Raw genomic sequence first — 25,112 nt, 5'->3', positions numbered from 1 at the left:
GAAATTGGTTTATCAATCTGAGTCACGATGAATTTTATATTAATTTTTGAACATGCGGGCTTTGCTTTTCAGGCTTGAACTTATGACTAATGGGCCCTAAGCTGTTAGCAGCCCACATTATAAATAAGTTATTGCAGTATAAAAATTACACAACAGAGGTCACAATTTTCGAAAACCCTAGCTGTTTTTCTCTCTAAGTGGCCGCCCCCCTCTCCCTCTCTGCTCGAAAATTCCAGCCTGTGAATTTTGAATTTGCAGTCTGGTTTAACGGATCAAATTCGTTAATTCTCTTCGTAGAAACTTCTGATAGATTTTCGAGTGCAATCTATCAGAGGGATTCGAATTCCATTCGTGGACCTGATTGAAGAATTGTTCGTCCATCAGTTCCTGGGATATACAACAAGAGCAGAGTAATCTGTTGGTGTCCATAATCTCGTTTCGAGATTGGAGGTAAAAATTTAATTGTGATTTAATTTTTACACGCACAATTTAATCGTAAAGTTTTGATACCCATTATGGAATCGTTCCATATACAAATTTTAAACTTTCGCTGCACCGGGTATCAATTCTGATTGATCTGATCACCGTTTTCCAACAAATGAGCATGCACTAGGAGGAAGATATGTTTTTTTCTCACCAAATTCAGGTCTCAATTCAGGCCTAACTCCTATTTGAAGCATGTACAACCTAGCTGCCACATTGTCCTTAGTTTTTCCTTTAACATTCATCAAAGTATTAATGAGGGATTCAAAAACATTCTTCTTGATGTGCATCACATCGAGACAATGTCTAACATGCAGGTGTTTCCAATAAGGAAGATTGAAAAAAATTGACTTCTTCTTCCAACATTTTCTGAAATCTGTTGCTCCTAAATCCTTTTCCTTTGTACTGCCTTCCACATTATTCTCCTTCTCCTTCTTTCTCTTTTTACCTTTCACAATGATCTTCTTTCAAACTCACACTTTATGTTCGAAAGCTTGTCATATAAGGTAACCCCAGATAATGGTGTAGGTGTTTCTCCATGTTCTTCTACGCCATTGAACTCCTTAGTTTGCCTCCGATAGGGATAAAACCGTGGTAAGCATCGTCTATGACCAAAAAATGACATTTTCCTTCCATTTTCCAAATGCTTTGCATAAGTATTTTCTCCGCATACTGGACATGCAAAATAACCATGTGTAGTACATCCACTAAGGTTACCATAGACAGGAAAGTCATTGATGGTCCATAATAAAACTGCTTTAAGAGTGAAAAACTGTTTTCGATAAGCATCATAGACACCATCAACTCCTTCCCACAATCATTGCAAATCTTCAACTAGCACATCAAGGTATACATCTATATCGTTACCTGGTTGTTAAGGTCCCGAAATGAGCATAGTTAACATGATGAATTTCCTCTTCATGCACATGTTTGGAGACAGATTATATGTGGCCAACATGACTGGCCAGCAGCTGTACCGACTACTAAGGTTGCTATGAGGATTAATGCCATCAGCTGCAAGTGCTAAGCGAAGATTTCTTGGCTCACTTTCAAAGTCGGTCCACATATGATCAACCAACCTCCAAGATGGTGAATCAGATGGATGACGTAACTGACCAGCAACTCTTGTGGTTTCTTTATGCCAAGTTAAATTTTTTAAGGTCTCTAAAGATTTATACATACGTTTGAATCTTCGTATGGGGGGAAAATACCACATCACCTTGGCAGGAACACCTTTCTTCTCAATGTTCTTTTTGGTTAGATTCCAACACGACAAGCCACATTTAGGGCAGCTTACACAGTATTTATATTGTTTTCTATAAAGGATGCAATCATTGGAACAAGCATGGATCTTTTCATGACTCAACGACAAACAACTCAATGTCTTTTTTGCATCATAAGTTGAGGATGGCAGATTGTGATTATCTGGTAGCATATCCCCAAAATCAATTAATAGATCTGAAAATAGAGCATCACTCATCCCATGCCTTGCTTTGGTATTGTACAGTTTCACTAGTGCACTCAACTTTGTGTAACGCTTACATCCATTGTACAATGGTTTCTCTGCGTCCTCCAAAAAATTCACAAGTTCTTCTGGATTTTCTGTGTAGTTCTCGTATGCTGCCTCACACATATTAGTTGTTTCAAAGTCTTTGTGATAATCATCAGTTGGATCCTGGTTGGTACTCCAATTTACTCTATCATTTTCGGCAGACTCGCCATGCCAAATCCAATTGACATAATTTTGACTAAAACCATGAAAAAAAATATGCTCTCGAATCGACGTAACCGGTCCTTTTTTCAGATTTATACATTTGCAACAAAGACAATGAATAAAATTTGGGTCAACGTGGAGATTTTGCAAACAACTGCTGATGAACTGTTCAACACCCTCCTGATACTGTTTAGATCTTCTATCCGAGCGAATCCAAGATTTATCCATAATTCACAACTTATCTTCAACAAACAATTAAATTTATGATATTTATATATAATAACAAATACTAAAAGATTAATATACAAGAATCATGAATGATTTCCACTTCAAGCACTAGTTACTTGGTTTTTCAAAACCAAAGGGATTTTTTAAAAAATGGATGGCTTGCAACCACCTCTATAGCGCAAAACATCAATGTGACTCCAAAAATCAATGCTAATTTTAGGAATAGTTCTAGAAAAAAAATTTAAATTCAAATATTACCGAGCCAAGCTCAAATACAGGAAACTGTTTTCAAAATCAAGAATGAATACTTTTGGTTTCAAAGTCAAAACTGGAAATTAATTTTACTAGTGAGCAGAAATAAAAAATAGAATATGCGAAATATTAATTTATTTAAACAGAAAATGAGCAAGGAAGGATGTATCTAATCTAATTCAGAAAATGCATTGCCACTAAGATTAACAGGGAAGGACCACTAAAACATGATTGCTACAAGAAGATATTCACCACAACGAAACTTATAACCACTATGACAATAAACTTACTTTTTCAAGCACAAAAGCTAGGAAATTAATTTAACAGTCGTATCGAGCACAATTACTAGCATAAGAAATGAAATTCCCAATGAGAACAATGAATCATCATATAATCAAAATATTGTAAGCACATGGAGAAAATATGCGACCAGGTTTAATTTCAAAGCACATTAAAGGTCCACCGAAGTAGAAAAAGTTCTAAAAATTCCTGCTTTTGTTGCGGCAGTGAAGTTTGCTGCTTATACAAGTTTCGTAGTCTTTTAACTTCTCTCTTGAGCACTTAATGCTCCACTATAGAAACATCCAGAAAGTTAAAATCAGATTCCATAAAAAACTTGTCCAATGTGTAGTGCAAGAATCCATGTTTAGAGTTGTTAGATTGAGGTGCGAGCGACTATAGTGCTGGAAAAAAAAAAACCAGATGGAGTGGTAACTATCAGAACTGTAGATTGTTTAGCAAAGAAAGCAACAAAAAATAATTTACTAGAATTATATTGTGGAATGATTCAGGCATGTCCAGTGTTGGGATCCAACACTCCAAAGACCAAACGAATTGACAGGTAACTTTTTTTCAGTGTTTCCTCCATTCAGACTGTCATCTACTCAGTATCACTTTCCCATTCTATTTTGCATCAAACCCTTACACGTTACTTAACTTGTCCCCAAGCCCCTACATGAAAAACTCTCTAACCAAAGACCAAAGCTGTTTCTAACCACAATGGCATAGAATATACTCACGTAAAAATGGTTGTTACTTGAAATAGCAACTCGCACAAATTATTTGACACCATGCCCAAGCTATTGTGTGACACAGAAACTCATGCATTCTAAACAACTAAAGCTAAGCGCTTTAAGAAATAGTAGAATTATGAAAACTATGATGTGGCGACTAACTCACAGTCATTTCCTTTAAGAAAAAAGGCTAACATTTGACATTTCTCTATTTTCAAAACACCTAAAGCTCTAGGACCACAATATGCTTTATAATTTTCAATGTTCAAGGTACATATTTGTGGCAACCACTCAAGAAAAAAATACCAGTATTTTAAAGTAAAACCCAAACTGAAACAAAATCTAGCCTACAGAATGTTAAAAAAACCAAATTCCTCCACAGATAAACTATATTTACACACACACACACCACTACACATACAACACTCCTCTATATGCGCAAGAATAACTATATAGATAGAGTATCAAAATAATGCAGCTAACACAAATGGAACAGAGATACGATGAATCAAATCAAAAGCTGAATTACTAAAGAATTTTTTTTAATGGGAACAAAGCTTAAAGAACACATTTGCTTGCGGACCTAAACACAGAGATATATAGGGTTCGTCCTTTGACTAGAAAAACTAAATAGGATAATTTATGATGATTAACCTTGCACTTCAAAGATTTAACTAAATGGTCATTTCTCATATGGTGAAAAAGCAGTTAGGCCGTGAGAATTATTTTCATTCATCATAATCTCCCAGATGAGGCACCTATCACTCGTCACAATCAAGGTAATACTTACAGTAGATTTTAAGAGTCCATGAACACAAATGCGCAAGAATATGAAACAGAGCAACGTGAATTATGCCCCCTGGAGACACACACTACTCACCCGATCGTCGAACATTTATGCTAATTAGGTACAAATTTATAATGCATGTCGTTCAATCTCTAAAATATTTTAATCAAGACGAAATTAATGATGGCTAATATTTAAGTTGAATGAATCAATAGAGAAGGATTTTGTTCGGCAAAGAAGGTTCAGAGATAGAAAAGGAAACATACTTTCTGCACTGAAATCTTCCAAACATGTAAAACCTAAATTGAAAGAAAAATAGAGAGATTCAGACCTTTTGCTTTCGAAATAGGGTGTTGGCATCGGTTCCCGGCGGTGGTTGATGGGGGGCGGCTGAAGAAGAAAGGGATCGAGCAGCTAGCTAGGTTTTCTTTCCCACGACGAAGAAGAAAGGGGATCGGATATTGTTTTGTTTTTTCACAAGTGTTGAGGTCAAAATATCCGGTTAATTTTTACTTCATCAATTATAATAAAAAATATTAATTTTTTTACTTTTTACTTCAGCAATAATAGTGTGCTGAAGTAAAATAATGTCCAAAATAATTAGTGAAGCCCGCGTTTTTCAAGTACCGAAGTAAAAGATTCGTTTTTACTTCATCTGGGTTAGTACCGAAGTAGATTGTTACCTTTTACTTCGTATTTACTAATTGGCGAAGTAAAAACTGAAGAAGTAAAAGACACATTTTCTACTAGTGTGTAGATGACTCCTACTTCAAGAAGTTTCAAAATTTCAGCCTTCACCACCTCCATCATAGGTGGGTTCAAATTTCTTTGCGCCTGATGCAAAGGATTCGCTCCTTACTCCATCAGAATTCTGTGCATGCATGTAGAAGGGCTAATTCCCTTGATGTCTGCTATGGTCCACCCAATAGCAGTCTTGTGCTCCCTTAGAACTTTGACCAATTGCTCCTCTTGTTCGGCTTCCAAACTGTTGGAGATTATGACTGGTAATTTTTCTCCTTCTCCAAGGAAAGCAAACTTCAGATGTTTGGGAAGCGTCTTCAGTTCAACAACTGGTGCCTGCAAAACAGATGGGATGCGTCGAGTATTAGAAATTGGTAAAGATAATTAATAAAAATTACCTAACTGAGGTAGCTCAGGAGCACTGTTCAGAATGTTCTCAATTTCTTGTGCTTCTTCACTGCATCCAATTCCATCATCCTGCAGAATGGGTGCTGTAATAGCCACCTCCAGCTCATCTTTTCCTGCATGCTCATAATAATCTTGTGCCAAGTAATCCACAATATCAACAGAATATACACAATCATCACTGTCAGGAAATTTCATGGAATCATAAATATTGAATTTCACAACCTCTCCATCAAATTTCATAGTGAGTGTCCCACTGTGAACATCAATTTTAGTCATAGATTTTTTTAAGAATGGTCTGCCTAACAGTATAGCACTATTGTGATAACCGTTTTCTATGTCGAGCACATAAAAATCCGCAGGAAATACTAAGTTATTCACTTTCACTAACACATCTTCTACTATTCCCCTAGGGTATGCATTAGATCTATCAGCTAACTGTATAACAAATTTAGTTTTATTCAAAGGACCAAGTTTCAAGGATGCATAAATAGAGTATGGAATAACATTGATTGATGCTCCTAGATCTAACATGGTATTCTCAAGTCTAACATTCCCTATAGTGCATGGGATAGAAAACATACCTGGATCCTTGCATTTTGCGGGCAATTTTTGTTGGATCACAACAGATACATTCTCACCAACTCCGCTTTTTGACAACCCTTCAGTGTCTGTTTCCTCTTTTCTGTGCACAATTCCTTCAAAAACTTCACATATCCAGGTGTTGGAAAACGGTGATCAGATCAATCAGAATTGATACCCGGTGCAGCAAAAGTTTAAAATTTGTATATGGAACGATTCCATAATGGGTATCAAAACTTTACGATTAAATTGTGCGTGTAAAAATTAAATCACAATTAAATTTTTACCTCCAATCTCGAAACGAGATTATGGACACCAACAGATTACTCTGCTCTTGTTGTATATCCCAAGAACTGATGGACGAACAATTCTTCAATCAGGTCCACGAACGGAATTCGAATCCCTCTGATAGATTGCACTCGAAAATCTATCAGAAGTTTCTACGAAGAGAATTAACGAATTTGATCCGTTAAACCAGACTGCAAATTCAAAATTCACAGGCTGGAATTTTCGAGCAGAGAGGGAGAGGGGGGCGGCCACTTAGAGAGAAAAACAGCTAGGGTTTTCGAAAATTGTGACCTCTGTTGTGTAATTTTTATACTGCAATAACTTATTTATAATGTGAGCTGCTAACAGCTTAGGGCCCATTAGTCATAAGTTCAAGCCTGAAAAGCAAAGCCCGCATGTTCAAAAATTAATATAAAATTCATTGTGACTCATATTGATAAACCAATTTCACCAATGTGCACAGAAACCATTTCTGCATCTTTTAAAGTCAAGATAAATTTTCTGAATCCGAATTCAGTGATTTCCAAAAATGCCCATCCCTATGTCATTTTAGGAAATCTTACTCCCTCTAATCTTAAATAAGAAGTCCCACTTCTTTGTTCATTAAATTTAACTCTTTAAATTTAACTATCTCAACGGGGATTAAAAATACATTACTTGTGTGACCCTCAATGGTTCAGGGATACAGCTAGCCGTGGGATCACAACTCCTTGTGACTCGGAACAACAATTTCCGACTTGCCCATCGAATCATGGTAAGAGCGCCTAGCAACATCGCCCCATGATTCCCTAGGTATCACTGATAGTGCCTGCAAGAACCAATAGATTTTGGTTAGCGTACAGTACGGTCCCTTCATCCATATATCCCGATCAAATAAACAACCATTGGTAAATCGAGAGTCGTTCGAGATTCGATAACTATGCAATGCATCTTGAAGATCAAATAGTGACATCGCATGTGCTACTAAGAAACCATTTCTTAAAACACATCATGTACTCTGGCCAGAGATTCGTCACACTAATATCTCCTCAGATTGCATAGGATATCCACACTCGCAAGTATGTGGTGAATCCTTGACAACAAAGCATCGACTCCTATATGTGTCGTAACTGTACCCCAATCCCGACACCTGATAACCCCAATAGAGTCGGTAAACGAGTCAAAGCACAGTACTAGCATATAGAGTCTCAATGATATTTCAAGTAGTAAGGACTAATGGTGTACAACCAAAACTGCGGACTTTATCCACTCGATAAGTGATAACCACTTGAAAAGTCCGGATAGGGTAGTTCGTGAAAGAGTAGGTGCCCGGTGAGCCAACTTGTGGCTAAGGGCTTTGATGACTCTTTGTATAAACAATCTTTTGTTTAATATAATTTACACTTTTATTAATGGCAATGACTTTATCTTTCTTCATATTGTTATATTGTGATATACTATTGTTGTTTTGATAAAGACCTTGAATATACTATAGTGTATGTAAGATGTGGTAGAACATGGAGATGTCTATCATGAAACACATCTTATAGTCACTGTATATTCTAAACTGTTCCTAGTCGATTGAGCCGTCCGATAATAAGGATAAGGATCGCTCGAGTTAGAGACTAGCATTTGTGATGCAGAGTACCACGTTTCATTGGTAAGGAACATAGAGATGTTCGAAGCATGCAAATGGATATTCATACGATGAATGATCGAACTACCCTATCCGGACTTTCCAAGTGGTTATCACTTATCGAGTGGATAAAGTCCGCGGTTTTGGTTGTACACCATTAGTCCTTACTACTTGAAACATCATTGAGACTCTATATGTTAGTACTGTGCTTTGACTCGTTTACCGACTCTATTGGGGTCATCAGGTGTCGGGATTGGGTACAGTTACAACACATATAGGAGTCGATGCTTTGTTGTCAAGGATTCACCACATACTTGCGAGTGTGGATATCCTATGCGATCTGAGGAGATATTAGTGTGACGAATCTCTAGCCAGAGTACATGATGTATTTTAAGAAATGGTTTCTTAGTAACACATGCGATGTCGCTATTTGATCTTCAAGATGTATTGCATAGTTATCGAATCTCGAACGACTCTCGATATACCAATGGTTGTTGATTCGATCGGGATATATGGATGAAGGGACCGTACTGTACGCTAAACAAAATCTATTGGTTCTTGCAGGCACTATCAGTGATACCTAGGGAATCATGGGGCGATGTTGCTAGGCGCTCTTACCATGATTCGATGGGCAAGTCGGAAATTGTTGTTCCGAGTCACAAGGAGTTGTGAGCCCACGGCTAGCTGTATCCCTGAACCATTGAGGGTCACACAGAGTAATGGATTTTTAATCCCCGTTGAGATAGTTAAATTTAAAGAGTTAAATTTAATGAACAAAGAAGTTGGACTTCTTAATTTAAGAGTAGAGGAGTAAGATTTCCTAAAATGACATAGGGATGGGCATTTTTGGAAACCACTGAATTTGGATTCAGAAAAATTTATCTTGACTTTAAAAGGTGCAGAAATGGTTTCTGTGCACATTGGTGAAATCGGTTTATCAATCGGAGTCACGATGAATTTTATATTAATTTCTGAACATGCGGGCTTTGCTTGTCGGGCTTGAACTTATGACTAATGGGCCCTAAGCTGTTAGTGGCCTACATTATAAATAAGTTATTGCAGTACAGAAATTACACACAACAGGCCACAAAATTTTCGAAAAACCCTAGTGATTTTCCTCTGAAGTGGCCGACCCCCTCTTCCCTCTGCTCGGTAAAATCCAGTCTGTGAATTTTGAATTACAGTCTGGTTTAACGGATCAAATTCGTTAATCTCTTCGTAGAAACTTCTGATAGATTTTCTAGTGAAATCTATCAGAGGGATTAAATATCCGTTCGTGGACCTGATTGAAGAACAGTTCGTCCATCAGTTCCCGGGATATACAACAAGAGCAGAGAAATCTGTTGGTGTCCATAATCTCTCTTCGAGATTGGAGGTAAAAATTTTATAATCGTTATTTAATTTTTACACACACAATTTAATCGTAAGGTTGATACCCATTATGAAATCGTTCCATATAAAATTTTTAAAATTCCGCTGCACCGGGTATCAATCCTAATTGATCTGATCGCCGCGTTTTCCAACAGTGGTATCAGAGTCAGGTTGCTCAGATCAAGCGATTAAATTAATCGATTGTACAAAAATTTTTAAGCCTCGGTTTTTGAAACAAAATAAATATTTTAAAAAATAAAAAATAAATAAAAAAAATTTTCGGGCAAAAACCCGGACAGCGATTGGATTGCTGCCCGGGGGGGCAGCGATGTGATCGCTGCCCAGCCCGACCCCATTAGGGCGCGGGCAGCCCGGGAATGTCCCGGGCGGCCCGCGGGAAAAATTAATTTTTTAATTTTTAAATTAAATTTTAATATGTTAAAATTCTATTTTTGGTCCGATCGAAAATTATTTTTTATTGGTCCACGAGGCGTCGGATCGAATTGTTCGAGTCCGAAAATTTTAAAATTGATTTTTGGATAAATTTGAATTTTTGAAATTAATTATTTTTGGTACAATTGATGATAAGATATGATCTTATGGAAATATTGAGTAAAATATGATTTTATGTATAAAATTGGATTTTATAGATAAAATATGATTTTATTTGATAAAAAGATAAAATATGATTTTGTATGTAAAATAACATTTTATATATGAAATATGATTTTATCCTTTTAAATTTAAATTGCCATTGCATGTTATCCAATAAATTAATTTTGAATTAAATGTTATTGGATAAGGATGATCGATTGCCATGACCAATTTTGTAGGTGTATGTTAGGAATTTACATTTGTTTTTATTGTTGTTGGATTTATTAATGGGACTGGTTTATGGCCCAATATGAATTGTCATATGTAATAAAAGTGGGCTTGGTTTATGGCCCGTTCCCACCCCTTAAAAATGTATCCCCTAATTGTCATTGTTATTTATTGTAAATACATTAGATTTAGTGGGAGATCAAGATTTGAAGATGGAGGTGGGCCCAGCAGACAATAAAGACAGAAAAAATGTAAATTGGAAGCAAAATGTAATAGGATTGCATTGCATACTGCATATTACCTAGGATTGGATTAAGACTCGTGATTGGCAACCACGGGTCGATTAGAAATGGAATCGATCATCCTATATAATATGTGATATTATTGTTGTATGCATGTTTTAGACAAAATTGTGTGAATCCGGCAAGCATACAAAATTTTAAAAATGATGAGACAAATTTTCATAATTAAAATCCCTCATTTTAAATATGATTTAAAATTGATATCAAGATAAATAAAGGAAATTTAAATTTGTTTAAATGTTCCTACCTTCCATCAACGATCAATGTATGAGATGCTACCCGCGGATACGGTCCGGCTCATATTATTGGGGGGGCCCGTTCGTCGGAAAGCTGTACATTGGATCGACACATGTTGTAAGTTGGATGGAACTCCCATGAGATCGGCTCATATTATTGGGGGATCCACATGGCGACCGTCCATCACAACTTAATATTGATGGGTCATCTTGACATGTCACAATAATCGGCGTCATATTATTGGGCCCTTATTGGACATGAGGTAAACACGTGGAGGTTGCTTTGGAAGCAATTGGGCTCTACCTTTTGAAAATTATGGTTGGCTGATATTATTCGGGACCATAGTTTGTCAATTGGACTCCATGTTCTCACTAAGGAAAACAGTTTCCCGTTTTCACTAGAGGGTAGTGAAATCGTTAAAATAGTGGGAGTGAGATTCATAAAATAAATTTCGCCTATTTTATGTCTTAGTAAATTGCTTAAAAAATCACTGATATTTGTCTGTTTCTTTTCAGTATTTCATAAAAATGAATTCGCGTAATCCATTTTTCTCGATCCTCGAACAAAATAAGTTGACTGGCGCAAACTATACGGAATGGTTCCGTAAGTTGAAGATTGTCTTGACTTCGGAGAAGATGCTCTACGTGTTAGAAAAATCTCCTCCGAAGGAAGCACCAGCTGACATAAGTCCGGAAGAGTTAGCCAAACTTGATACATGGTGGGACCATGATATCAAGGCCAAATGCTATATGCAAGCCTCGATGTCTGATGAACTCCAGAGGCGATTTGAGGACACCGTGAATGCTGCTGACATTCATGTACAACTCAAGGAACTTTTTGGGGCTCAATCGAGGGCTGAAAGGTTCGCTACTATAAAGGAGCTAATGACGTGTCGCATGCGTGAAGGAACTTCGGTCCGTGATCATGGGGTACGAGTGATTTGGCTCATACAGAAGTTGGTAACCCTTGATTTTGTGTTGGAGCATGAACTCAACGTGGACTTACTACTTCTGTCTCTTCCTTCTTCGTTTGACGGATTTGTGGTGAATTTCAATATGAACAAGATAGAGGCCTCCCTTGAAGAGATGGTCAATATGCTTGTGACATATGAATCCACATTAAAGAAGGATAAACCGGCTTTCTTGGTGGGCTCCTCTTCTTCTGCTAAGAAGGGGCCAAGTACAAAGGGTAAGAAACGTTCTGCCCCACCCAAGAAAATCGAACCCGAGAAGAAGTACAAGACAAAGGCTTCAAACATGGAAAAATCCAAGGATGTTTGCCATTACTGCAAGAAGCCCGGTCATTGGAAGCGTAACTGCAAGGAATGTCTAGAGCAGTTGCGAACTGCGAAGGGTATGTTCTATATTGAAATAAATGTTTCACTTAATACTACTTCTTGGGTATTGGATACCGGATGTGGATCTCACATTTGCAATGATTTGCAGGTGATGACAAGAAGTCGCAGGCTTAGAATGGGTGAGACCCAGCTGAGGCTCGGAAATGGTTCCAGAGTTGAAGCTAAAGCCGTGGGAGATATTTATTTAATTTTGCAGAACGGTTTTAAGTTACTTTTGAGAGATGTTTTATTTGTTCCGGATTTGATTAAAAACATTATTTCTGTTTCTATGCTTGATAGAGATGGTTATTCTTGCAATTTTGTGAATGGGATTTGCAATATTTACAAGAATGAATGTTTGATTGGACATGGACAACTCGAAAACGATCTATATAACTTAAAACTAAAAGATGTTCCAATAAATTATGTTGATAAACCGGCAACAACAAACAAAAGGAAAATCGATAGTCAAAACCCGGCAAATCTTTGGCATGCTAGGCTAGGTCATATTTCCTCAAGGAGGATGAACAAGCTAGTGGGAGAGGGCATGTTTGATATGTCTGATATTAACTCTCTATCTACTTGTGAATCCTGCCTGAAAGGAAAAATGACTAAATCTCCTTTTAAGGAGAAACCTGAGCGTAGTCAAAATCTGTTGGATTTGCTCCATACAGATGTATGTGGTCCATTTAGAGTTGGTACTCAATATGGCCACACCTACTTCATTACCTTTACTGATGATTATTCTAGGTATGGGTATTTATATTTAATGAAATATAAGTCTGAAGCATTTGAAAAGTTCAAAGAGTTCAAGGCTGAAGTAGAAAACAAGCTAGGTAAAAGTATTAAAGCACTTCGATCGGATCGAGGTGGAGAATACTTAAGTACCGAGTTTTTGGACTATCTAAAAGAGAATGGGATTCTCTCTAAGTGGACTCCTCCTATGACACCACAGCTGAATGGTGTATCGGAGCGTCGTAATCGAACTTTGTTGAACATGGTTCGATCCATGATGAGCTTCACTGAGCTTCCACCTTCGTTTTGGGGCTATGCGCTTGAAACGGCGGTATTGTTGTTGAACAACGTCCAAACTAAAGCAGTGGACAAAACACCATACGAGTTATGGAATGGCAAAGCTCCTAAGTATTTGTACTTGAGGATTTGGGGATGTCCTGCTTACGTGAAGCGGACAGTGGGAGATAAGTTGGATAGTCGATCCAGCTTATGTTATTTTGTAGGGTATCCGAAGAATTCAATCGGATATTATTTCTATTATCCTGCTGAAACAAAGGTGTTTGTTTCAAGGAATGCCACCTTCTTGGAGAAGGAGTTCTTATTGGATAAGAAAGGAAAGATGATGGAACTCGAAGAAATTCGAGAAGAACCCGAAATATAAAATAACGATCCTACACCTCAGGAACCATTGATAGACACGCCTGTACCTAGAAGATCCGAGAGGACTTCTAGACCTCCTATTCGATATGGTCTTCTTCTTGAAGGGGATCAAGATGAACTCGATGTTGGATGTGATCCAAGAAACTTCAAGGAAGCAATTTCTGATGCGGATTCAAATTTATGGCTTGAAGCTATGCAGTCGAAAATAGATTCGATGCATACAAACCAAGTTTGGTCTTTAGTAGATCCTCCCGATGGAATTGTTCCAATAGGGTGTCAATGGATCTACAAGAGAAAGCTTGGGCCTGATGGTAAGGTATTGACCTACAAGGCGCGATTGGTGGCAAAAGGTTATACTCAAAGACAAGGAGTTGACTATGATGAAACCTTTTCACCAGTTGCAATGTTCAAATCCATAAGAATCCTTATTGCCATAGCTGCTTGGTATGACTATGAGATATGGCAAATGGATGTGAAGACTGCTTTTCTTAATGGAGACATTAAGGAAGAAATCTATATGAAGCAGCCTGAGGGGTACACATCCATGGGAAGCGAGCATAAGGTATGCAAGCTTCAGAGATCAATTTATGGTCTAAAACAAGAATCAAGAAGTTGGAACCAGAAATTTGATGAAACAATAAAGGATTTTGGTTTCATCAAGAACCCGGAGGAACCATGCTTGTACAAGAAAGTAGTTAAGGATGCTGTGACATTCTTAGTACTTTATGTTGATGACATCCTACTCATTGGGAATGATGTAGGGATGTTGCAGTCAACAAAGATATGGTTATCAGGTAGATTCTCGATGAAGGATTTGGGTGAGGCATCCTATATTCTAGGGATACAGATCTATAGAGATAGATCTAAGAGAATGATAGGACTCACTCAATCAACCTACATCGACACCATATTGAAATGGTTTTCAATGGATGGGTCCAAGAGAGGACATCTACCCATGTGTCATGGAGTTTCTCTATCCAATTCTATGTGTCCCAAGACTGATGAAGAGATAGAGAAAATAACACATGTACCATATGCGTCAGCCATAGGTAGTATCATGTATGGGATGATATCTACCAGACCGGATGTAGCATTTGCTCTGAGTGTCACGAGCAGATATCAAGCTAATCCCGGTCAAATGCATTGGAAAGCCGTGAAGGACATTCTTAAGTACTTACGAAGGACTAAGAATATGTTCATGGTATATGGAGGAAGAGAACTAAAATTGGAAGGCTATACCGACTCTAGCTTCCAAGGTGACGTGGATGACTCGAAGTCAACCTCTGGATTTGTGTTCATGCTCAATGGCGGTGCTGTCTCTTGGAAGAGTTCCAAGCAGGACACCACAGCGGATTCCACCACTGAGGCAGAATACATTCCAGTATCAGCTACTGCTAAAGAGGCCGTTTGGATGAGGAATTTCGTCCAAGAGTTGGGCGTCATTCCTGAAGTTGTTGGTCCAGTCCCGGTGTACTGTGACAACACGGGTGCCGTTGCTCAGGCAAAGGAACCAAGGTCTCATCAAAGATTCAAACACGTACTGAGAAAATACCACATCATCCGGGAGATTGTGGAAAGAGGAGACATCACTGTCGAAAGAGTGGCCTCTGCAGACAATATCGCTGATCCACTTACTAAGCCCTTGCCAGGACCATTATTTGACAAACATCGCGAAGCAATGGGTCTACGTAGTATGACTAGTTGGCTATAGGGCAAGTGGAAGATTGAAAGAGTAGGTGCCCGGTGAGCCAACTTGTGGCTAAGGGCTTTGATGACTCTTTGTATAAACAATCTTTTGTTTAATATAATTTACACTTTTATTAATGGCAATGACTTTATCTTTCTTCATATTGTTATATTGTGATATACTATTGTTGTTTTGATAAAGACCTTGAATATACTATAGTGTATGTAAGATGTGGTAGAACATGGAGATGTCTATCATGAAACACATCTTATAGTCACTGTATATTCTAAACTGTTCCTAGTCGATTGAGCCGTCCGATAATAAGGATAAGGATCGCTCGAGTTAGAGACTAGCATTTGTGATGCAGAGTACTACGTTTCATTGGTAAGGAACATAGAGATGTTCGAAGCATGCAAATGGATATTCATACGATGAATGATCGAACTACCCTATCCGGACTTTCCAAGTGGTTATCACTTATCGAGTGGATAAAGTCCGCGGTTTTGGTTGTACACCATTAGTCCTTACTACTTGAAACATCATTGAGACTCTATATGCTAGTACTATGCTTTGACTCGTTTACCGACTCTATTGGGGTCATCAGGTGTCGGGATTGGGTACAGTTACAACACATATAGGAGTCGATGCTTTGTTGTCAAGGATTCACCACATACTTGCGAGTGTGGATATCCTATGCGATCTGAGGAGATATTAGTGTGACGAATCTCTGGCCAGAGTACATGATGTATTTTAAGAAATGGTTTCTTAGTAACACATGCGATGTCACTATTTGATCTTCAAGATGTATTGCATAGTTATCGAATCTCGAACGACTCTCGATATACCAATGGTTGTTGATTCGATCGGGATATATGGATGAAGGGACCATACTGTACGCTAACCAAAATCTATTCGTTCTTGCAGGCACTATCAGTGATACCTAGGGAATCATGGGGCGATGTTGCTAGGCGCTCTTACCATGATTCGATGGGCAAGTCGGAAATTGTTGTTCCGAGTCACAAGGAGTTGTGAGCCCACGGCTAGCTGTATCCCTGAACTATTGAGGGTCACACAGAGTAATGGATTTTTAATCCCCGTTGAGATAGTTAAATTTAAAGAGTTAAATTTAATGAACAAAGAAGTTGGACTTCTTAATTTAAGAGTAGAGGAGTAAGATTTCCTAAAATGACATAGGGATGGACATTTTTGGAAACCACTGAATTTGGATTCAGAAAAATTTATCTTGACTTTAAAAGGTGCAGAAATGGTTTCTGTGCACATTGGTGAAATCGGTTTATCAATCGGAGTCACGATGAATTTTATATTAATTTCTGAACATGCGGGCTTTGCTTGTCGGGCTTGAACTTATGACTAATGGGCCCTAAGCTGTTAGTGGCCTACATTATAAATAAGTTATTGCAGTACATAAATTACACACAACAGGCCACAAAATTTTCGAAAAACCCTAGTGATTTTCCTCTGAAGTGGCCGACCCCCTCTTCCCTCTGCTCGGTAAAATCCAGTCTGTGAATTTTGAATTACAGTCTGGTTTAACGGATCAAATTCGTTAATCTCTTCGTAGAAAATTCTGATAGATTTTCTAGTGCAATCTTTCAGAGGGATTAAATATCCGTTCGTGGACCTGATTGAAGAACAGTTCGTCCATCAGTTCCAGGGATATACAACAAGAGCAAAGAAATCTGTTGGTGTCCATAATCTCGCTTCGAGATTGGAGGTAAAAATTTTATAATCGTTATTTAATTTTTACACACACAATTTAATCGTAAGGTTGATACCCATTATGGAATCGTTCCATATAAAATTTTTAAACTTCCGCTGCACCGGGTATCAATCCTAATTGATCTGATCGCCGCGTTTTCCAACAGTTCGATCATTCATCGTATGAATATCCATTTGCATGCTTTGAACATCTCTATGTTCCATACCAATGAAACGTGGTACTCGGCATCGCAAATGCTAGTCTCAATCTCGAGCGATCCTTATCCTTATTTACGGACGGCTCAATCGATTAGGAACTGTTTAGAATATACAGTGACTATAAGATGTGTTTCATGATAGCCATCCCTATGTGCTACCACATCTTACATACACTATAGTATATTCAAGGTCTTCATCTAAACATCTTATAGTATGTCACAACATAATAATATGATAAAAGATAAAGTAAACGCCTTTATAAAAGTGTAAATTATATTAAACAAAAGATTGTTTATACATAGAGTCATCAAAGCCCTTAGCCACAAGTTGGCTCACCGGGCACCCACTCTTTCAATCTCCCACTTGCCCTAAAGCCAACTAGTCATACTACGCAGTCCCATTGCTTCGCGATGTTTGTCAAATAATGGTCCTGGCAAGGGCTTAGTAAGTGGATCAGCGATATTGTCTGCAGAGGCCACTCTCTCGACAGTGATGTCTCCTCTTTCCACGATCTCCCGGATGATGTGGTATTTTCTTAGTACGTGTTTGGATCTTTGATGAGACCTTGGTTCCTTTGCCTGAGCAACGGCACCCGTGTTGTCACAGTACACCGGGACTGGACCAACAACTTCCGGAATAACGCCCAACTCTTGGACGAAATTCCTCATCCAAACGGCCCCTTTAGCAGCAGCTGATGCTGCAATGTATTCTGCCTCAGTGGTGGAATCCGCTGTGGTGTCCTGCTTGAAACTCTTCCAAAAGACAGCACCGCCATTGAGCATGAACACAAATCCAGAGGTTGACTTCGAGTCATCCACGTCACTTTGGAAGCTAGAGTCGGTATAGCCTTCCAATTTCAGTTCTCTTCCTCCATATACCATGAACATATTCTTAGTCCTTCGTAAGTACTTAAGAATGTCCTTCACGGCTTTCCAATGCATTTGACCGGGATTAGCTTGATATCTGCTCGTGACACTCAGAGCAAATGCTACATCCGGTCTGGTAGATATCATCCCATACATGATACTACCTATGGTTGACGCATATGGTACATGTGTCATTTTCTCTATCTCTTCATCAGTCTTGGGACACATCGACTTGGATAGTGAAACTCCATGACACATAGGTAGATGTCCTCTCTTGGACCCATCCATTGAAAACCTTTTCAATATGGTTTCGATGTAAGTAGCTTGATTAAGTCCTATCATTCTCTTAGATCTATCTCTATAGATCTGTATCCCTAGAATATAGGATGCCTCACCCAAATCCTTCATCGAGAATCTACCTGATAACCATATCTTTGTTGACTGCAACATCCCTACGTCATTCCCAATGAGTAGGATGTCATCAACATAAAGTATTAAGAATGTCACAGCATCCTTAACTACTTTCTTGTACACGCACGGTTCCTCCGGGTTCTTGATGAAACCAAAATCCTTTATTGTTTCATCAAATTTCTGGTTCCAACTTCTTGATGTTGTTTGAGACCATAGATTGATCTCTGAAGCTTGCATACCTTATGCTCGCTTCCCATGGATGTGTATCCCTCAGGCTGCGTCATATAGATCTCTTCCTTAATGTTTCCATTAAGAAATGCAGTCTTCACATCCATTTGCCATATCTCATAGTCATACCAAGCAGCTATGGCAATAAGGATTCTTATGGACTTGAACATTGCAACTGGTGAAAAGGTTTCATCATAGTCAACTCCTTGTCTTTGAGTATAACCTTTCGCCACCAATCGTGCCTTGTAGGTCAATAACTTACCATCAGGCCCAAGCTTTCTCTTGTAGATCCATTTACACCCTATTGGAACAATTTCATCGGGAGGATCTACTAAAGACCAAACTTGGTTTGTATGCATCGAATCTATTTCCGACTGCATAGCTTCAAGCCATAAATTTGAATCCGCATCAGAAATTGCTTCCTTGAAGTTTCTTGGATCACATCCAACATCGGGTTCATCTTGATCCCCTTCAAGAAGAAGACCATATCGAATAGGAGGTCTAGAAGTCCTCTCGTATCTTCTAGGTATAGGCGTGTCCATCATTGGTTCCTGAGTTGTAGGATCATTATTTTGTATTTCGGGTTCTTCTCGAATTTCTTCGAGTTTCATCATCTCGCCTTTCTTATCCAATAATAACTCCTTCTCCAAGAAGGTGGCATTCCTTGAAACAAACACCTTTGTTTCAGCAGGATGATAGAAATAATATCCGATTGAATTTTTCGGATACCCTACAAAATAACATAAGGGGGATCGACTATCCAACTTATCTCCCACTGTCTGCTTCACGTAAGCAGGACATCCCCAAATCCTCAAGTACGAATACTTAGGAGCTTTGCCATTCCATAACTCATATGATGTTTTGTCCACTGCTTTGGTGTGGACGTTGTTCAACAACATCACCGCCGTTTCAAGCGCGTAGCCCCAAAACGAAGGTGGAAGCTCAGTGAAGCTCATCATGGATCGAACCATGTCCAACAAAGTTCGATTACGACGCTCCGATACACCATTTAGCTGAGGTGTCATAGGAGGAGTCCACTTAGAGAGAATCCCATTCTCTTTCAGATAGTCCAAAAACTCGGTACTTAAGTATTCTCCACCTCGATCTGATCAAAGTGCTTTAATACTTTTACCTAGCTTGTTTTCTACTTCAGCCTTGAATTCTTTGAACTTTTCAAATGCTTCAGACTTATATTTCATTAAATATAAATACCCATACCTTGAATAATCATCAGTAAAGGTAATGAAGTAGGTGTGGCCAAATTGAGTACCAATTCTAAATGGACCACAAACATCTGTATGGATCAAATCCAACAGATTTTGACTACGCTCAGGTTTCCCCTTAAAAGGAGATTTAGTCATTTTTCCTTTCAGGCAGGACTCACAAGTATGTAGAGAGTTAATATCAGACATATCAAACATGCCCTCTCCCACTAGCTTGTTCATCCTCCTTGAGGAAATATGACCTAGCCTAGCATGCCAAAGGTTTGCCGGGTTTTGACTATCGATTTTCCTTTTGTTTGTTGTTACCGGTTTATCAATATAATTTATTGGAACGTCTTTTAATTTTAAGTTATATAGATCGTTTTCAAGTTGTCCATTTCCAATCAAACATTCATTCTTGTAAATATTGCAAATCTCATTCACAAAATTGCAAGAAAATCCATCTCTATCAAGCATAGAAACAGAAATAATGTTTTTAATCAAATCTGGAACAAATAAAACATCTCTCAAAAGTAACTTAAAATCGTTCTGCAAAATTAAATAAACATCTCCCACAGCTTTAGCTTCAACTCTAGAACCATTTTCGAGCCTCAGTTGGGTCTCACCCATTCTAAGCTTGCGACTTCTTGTCATCACCTGCAATCATTGCAAATGTGAGATCCACATCCGGTATCCAATACCCAAGAAGTAGTATTAAGTGAAACATTTATTTCAATATAGAACATACCCTTCGCAGTTCGCAACTGCTCTAGATATTCCTTGCAGTTACGTTTCCAATGACCGGGGTTTTTTGCAGTGATGGCAAACATCCTTGGATTTTTCCATGTTTGAAGCCTTTGTCTTGTTCTTCTTCTCGGGTCCGGTTTTCTTGGGTGGGGCAGAACGTTTCTTACCCTTTGTACTTGGCCCCTTCTTAGCTAAAGAAGAGGAGCCCACCAAGAGAACTGGTTTATCCTTCTTTAAAGTGGCTTCATATGTTACAAGCATATTGACCATCTCTTCAAGGGAGGCCTCTATCTTGTTCATATTGAAATTCACCACAAATCCGTCAAACGAAGAAGGAAGAGAGAGAAGTAATAAGTCCACGTTGAGTTCATGCTCCAACACCAAATCAAGTGTTACCAACTTCTGTATGAGCCAAATCACTCGTACCCCATGATCACGGACCGAAGTCCCTTCATGCATGCGACACGTCATTAGCTCTTTTACAGTAGCGAACCTTTCAGCTCTCGATTGAGCCCCAAAAAGTTCCTTGAGTTCTACGTGAATGTCAGCAGCATTCACGGTGTCCTCAAATCGCCTCTGGAGTTCATCAGACATCGAGGCTTGCATATAGCATTTGGCCTTGATATCATGGTCCCACCATGTATCAAGTTTGGCCAACTCTTCCGGACTTATGTCAGCTGGTGCTTCCTTCAGAGGAGATTTTTCTAACACGTAGAGCATCTTCTCCGAGGTCAAGACAATCTTCAACTTACGGAACCATTCCGTATAGTTTGCGCCAGTTAGTTTATTTTGTTCGAGAATAGAGAATAGTGGATTGCGCGAATTCATCTTTATGAAATACTGAAAAAAAACAGACAATTATCAGTGATTGTTTAATTAATTTACTAAGACATAAAATAGGCGAAATTTGTCTCATCATTTAAAATTTGTATGCTTGCGGGATTCATACAATTTAGTCTAAAACATGCATACAACGATAATATCATATATTATATAGGATGATCGATTTCATTTCTAATCGACCCGTGGTTGCCAATCACGACTCTAAGTCCAATCCTAGGTAATATGCAGGTATGCAATGCAATCCTATTATATTGAGCTTCCAATTTACATTTCTTCAGTCTTTATTGTCTGCTGGGCCCACCTCCGTCTTCAAATCTTCATCTTCCACTAAGTCTAATGTATTTACAATAAATAACTATGACAAGTAGGGGATACATTTTAAGGGGTGGGAACGGGCCATAAACCAGGCCCACTTTTATTACATATGACAATTCATATTGGGCCATAAACCAGGCCCATTAATAAATCCAACAACAATAAAACAAATGTAAATTCCTAACATACACCTACAAAATTGGTCATGGCAATCGATCATCCTTATCCAATAATATTTAATTCAAAATTAATTTATTGGATAACATGCAATGACAATTAAATTAAAAGGATAAAATCATATTCCATATATAAAATCTTATTGTACATACAAAATCATATTTTATCTTTTTATCAAATAAAATCATATTTTACATATAAAATCCAATTTTATACATAAAATCATATTTTACTCAATATTTCCATAAGATCATATCTTATCATCAATTGTATCAAAAATAATTAATTTCATAAAATCTGATTTAACGGATAAAATCTATAAATTTTCCAAAAATTCAAATTTATCCAAAAATCAATTTTAAAATTTTCGGACTCGAACAATTCGATCCGACGCCTCGTGGACCAATCAAAAACAATTTTCAATCGGACCAAAAATAGAATTTTAACATATTAAAATTTTAATTTAAAATAAAAAATTAATTTTTCCCGGGCCGCCCGGGCCCCAAAGGGGCTCGGGCCGGGCAGCCCATCGCTGCCCCCCCACCCCCCCGGGCAGCGATCCAATCGCTGCCCGTGTTTTGCCCAAAAAAAAAAAAATTTATTTTTAAAAAAATTTATTTTGTTTCAAAAACCGAGGCTTAAAATTTTTTTGTACAATCGATTAATTTAATCGCTTGATCTGAGCAACCTTGCTCTGATACCACTGTTGGAAAATGGTGATCAGATCAATCAGAATTGATACCCGGTGCAGCGGAAGTTTAAAATTTGTATATGGAACGATTCCATAATGGGTATCAAAACTTTACGATTAAATTGTGCGTGTAAAAATTAAATCACAATTAAATTTTTACCTCCAATCTCGAAACAAGATTATGGACACCAACAGATTACTCTGCTCTTGTTGTATATCCCAGGAACTGATGGACGAACAATTCTTCAATCAGGTCCACGAACGGAATTCGAATCCCTCTTAGAGAGAAAAACAGCTAGGGTTTTCGAAAATTGTGACCTCTGTTGTGTAATTTCTGTACTGCAATAACTTATTTATAATGTGGGCTGCTAACAGCTTAGGGCCCATTAGTCATAAGTTCAAGCCTGACAAGCAAAGCCCGCATGTTCAGAAATTAATATAAAATTCATCGTGACTCAGATTGATAAACCAATTTCACCAATGTGCACAGAAACCATTTCTGCATCTTTTAAAGTCAAGATAAATTTTCTGAATCCGAATTCAGTGATTTCCAAAAATGCCCATCCCTATGTCATTTTAGGAAATCTTACTCCCTCTACTCTTAAATAAGAAGTCCCACTTCTTTGTTCATTAAATTTAACTCTTTAAATTTAACTATCTCAACGGGGATTAAAAATCCATTACTTGTGTGACCATCAATGGTTCAGGGATACAGCTAGCCGTGGGCTCACAACTCCTTGTGACTCGGAACAACAATTTCCGACTTGCCCATCGAATCATGGTAAGAGCGCCTAGCAACATCGCCCCATGATTCCCTAGGTATCACTGATAGTGCCTGCAAGAACCAATAGATTTTGGTTAGCGTACAGTACGGTCTCTTCATCTATATATCCCGATCGAATCAACAACCATTGGTAAATCGAGAGTCGTTCGAGATTCGATAACTATGCAATGCATCTTGAAGATCAAATAGTGACATCGCATGTGCTACTAAGAAACCATTTCTTAAAACACATCATGTACTCTGGCCAGAGATTCATCACACTAATATCTTCTCAGATTGCATAGGATATCCACACTCACAAGTATGTGATGAATCCTTGACAACAAAGCATCGACTCCTATATGTATCGTAACTGTACCCAATCCCGTCACCTGATAACCCCAATAGAGTCGGTAAACGAGTCAAAGCACAGTACTAGCATATAGAGTCTCAATGATGTTTCAAGTAGTAAGGACTAATGGTGTACAACCAAAACCGCGGACTTTATCCACTCGATAAGTGATAACCACTTGGAAAGTCCGGATAGGGTAGTTTGATCATTCATCGTATGAATATCCATTTGCATGCTTTGAACATCTCTATGTTCCATACCAATGAAACGTGGTACTCGGCATCGCAAATGCTAGTCTCAATCTCGAGCGATCCTTATCCTTATTTACGGACGGCTCAATCGACTAGGAACTGTTTAGAATATATAGTGACTATAAGATGTGTTTCATGATAGCCATCCCTATGTGCTACCACATCTTACATACACTATAGTATATTCAAGGTCTTCATCTAAACATCTTATAGTATGTCACAACATAATAATATGATAAAAGATAAAGTAAACGCCTTTATAAAAGTGTAAATTATATTAAACAAAAGATTGTTTATACATAGAGTCATCAAAGCCCTTAGCCACAAGTTGGCTCACCGGGCACCCACTCTTTCACCAGGTACCTACTTAATAACATCTAGCAATGAAATGTTCACCTCACATCTATGAAAAGTCTCATAAAGTTCCTTTATCCCTTCATATTTTCTAGACTCCTTAAATGCTAAGGGAAAAGGGGAAACATGTTTATATTCAGAAAGGGGAGGAAACTTACCTCTTGGCGCTTCTTCCTTGGATGCTTCTCTATCATTCGCCTTTGGTTCTTCTTGTAGCTTCTCCTTGGGCGAAGCATCAACTTCTTTCTCCTTGACCTTCAACTTCTTCCCATTCCTTAGAGTAATGGCACTTGTGTTCTCTCTTGGGTTCAGAATTTTTTGGGATGGAAAAGCGTTGGAATGTTCTGCTTCCAACTTATTGATTGCGGTGGCGAGCTGTCCCATCTGGGTATTCAATTTCTGGATACTTGCTCTTGTTTCCTGTTGAAAAGTTACAGTATTAGTAGCAAGATCCTTAACAATATTTTCGAGAAACTCACCTGGAGTTGGAATCTGAGGATATTGCTGCTGTTGAGGATACGGTGGCCTATAAGCTTGATTGTGCGGTGGTGCCTGAGGTCCAGGTTGATTTGCCTGAGGGTTTCCATATCTTAGATTTGGATGATCCTTCCAACCAGGATTGTATGTGTTGGAATATGGATCATACTTCCGCTGTGGTGGTCCGGGAAATCCTCCAGTAGCATTAACCTGTTCGACCGATTCCTCTTGAAGAGTAG

At 38.3% G+C, this 25,112-nt stretch overlaps 1 protein-coding gene across 1 annotated transcript; it reads right to left on the bottom strand.

Annotated features, from left to right (window-relative positions):
• Window positions 1-581: 581 nt before the first annotated feature.
• Window positions 582-24,780, bottom strand: LOC140889466 (uncharacterized). The gene is made up of 3 exons (XM_073297185.1): window positions 24,555-24,780; window positions 1,468-2,277; window positions 582-931 (listed from the first exon to the last, which is right to left on the bottom strand). The coding sequence occupies exons 1-3, from the start codon at window positions 24,778-24,780 to the stop codon at window positions 582-584; spliced, it is 1,386 nt and encodes a 461-aa protein (XP_073153286.1).
• Window positions 24,781-25,112: the final 332 nt, after the last annotated feature.

The sequence above is a fragment of the Henckelia pumila genome, chromosome 3 (assembly GCF_033568475.1).
Source record: "Henckelia pumila isolate YLH828 chromosome 3, ASM3356847v2, whole genome shotgun sequence".
In the NCBI taxonomy this organism is placed as follows: domain Eukaryota; kingdom Viridiplantae; phylum Streptophyta; class Magnoliopsida; order Lamiales; family Gesneriaceae; genus Henckelia; species Henckelia pumila.
This window is presented reverse-complemented; position numbering and strand designations above follow the sequence as displayed.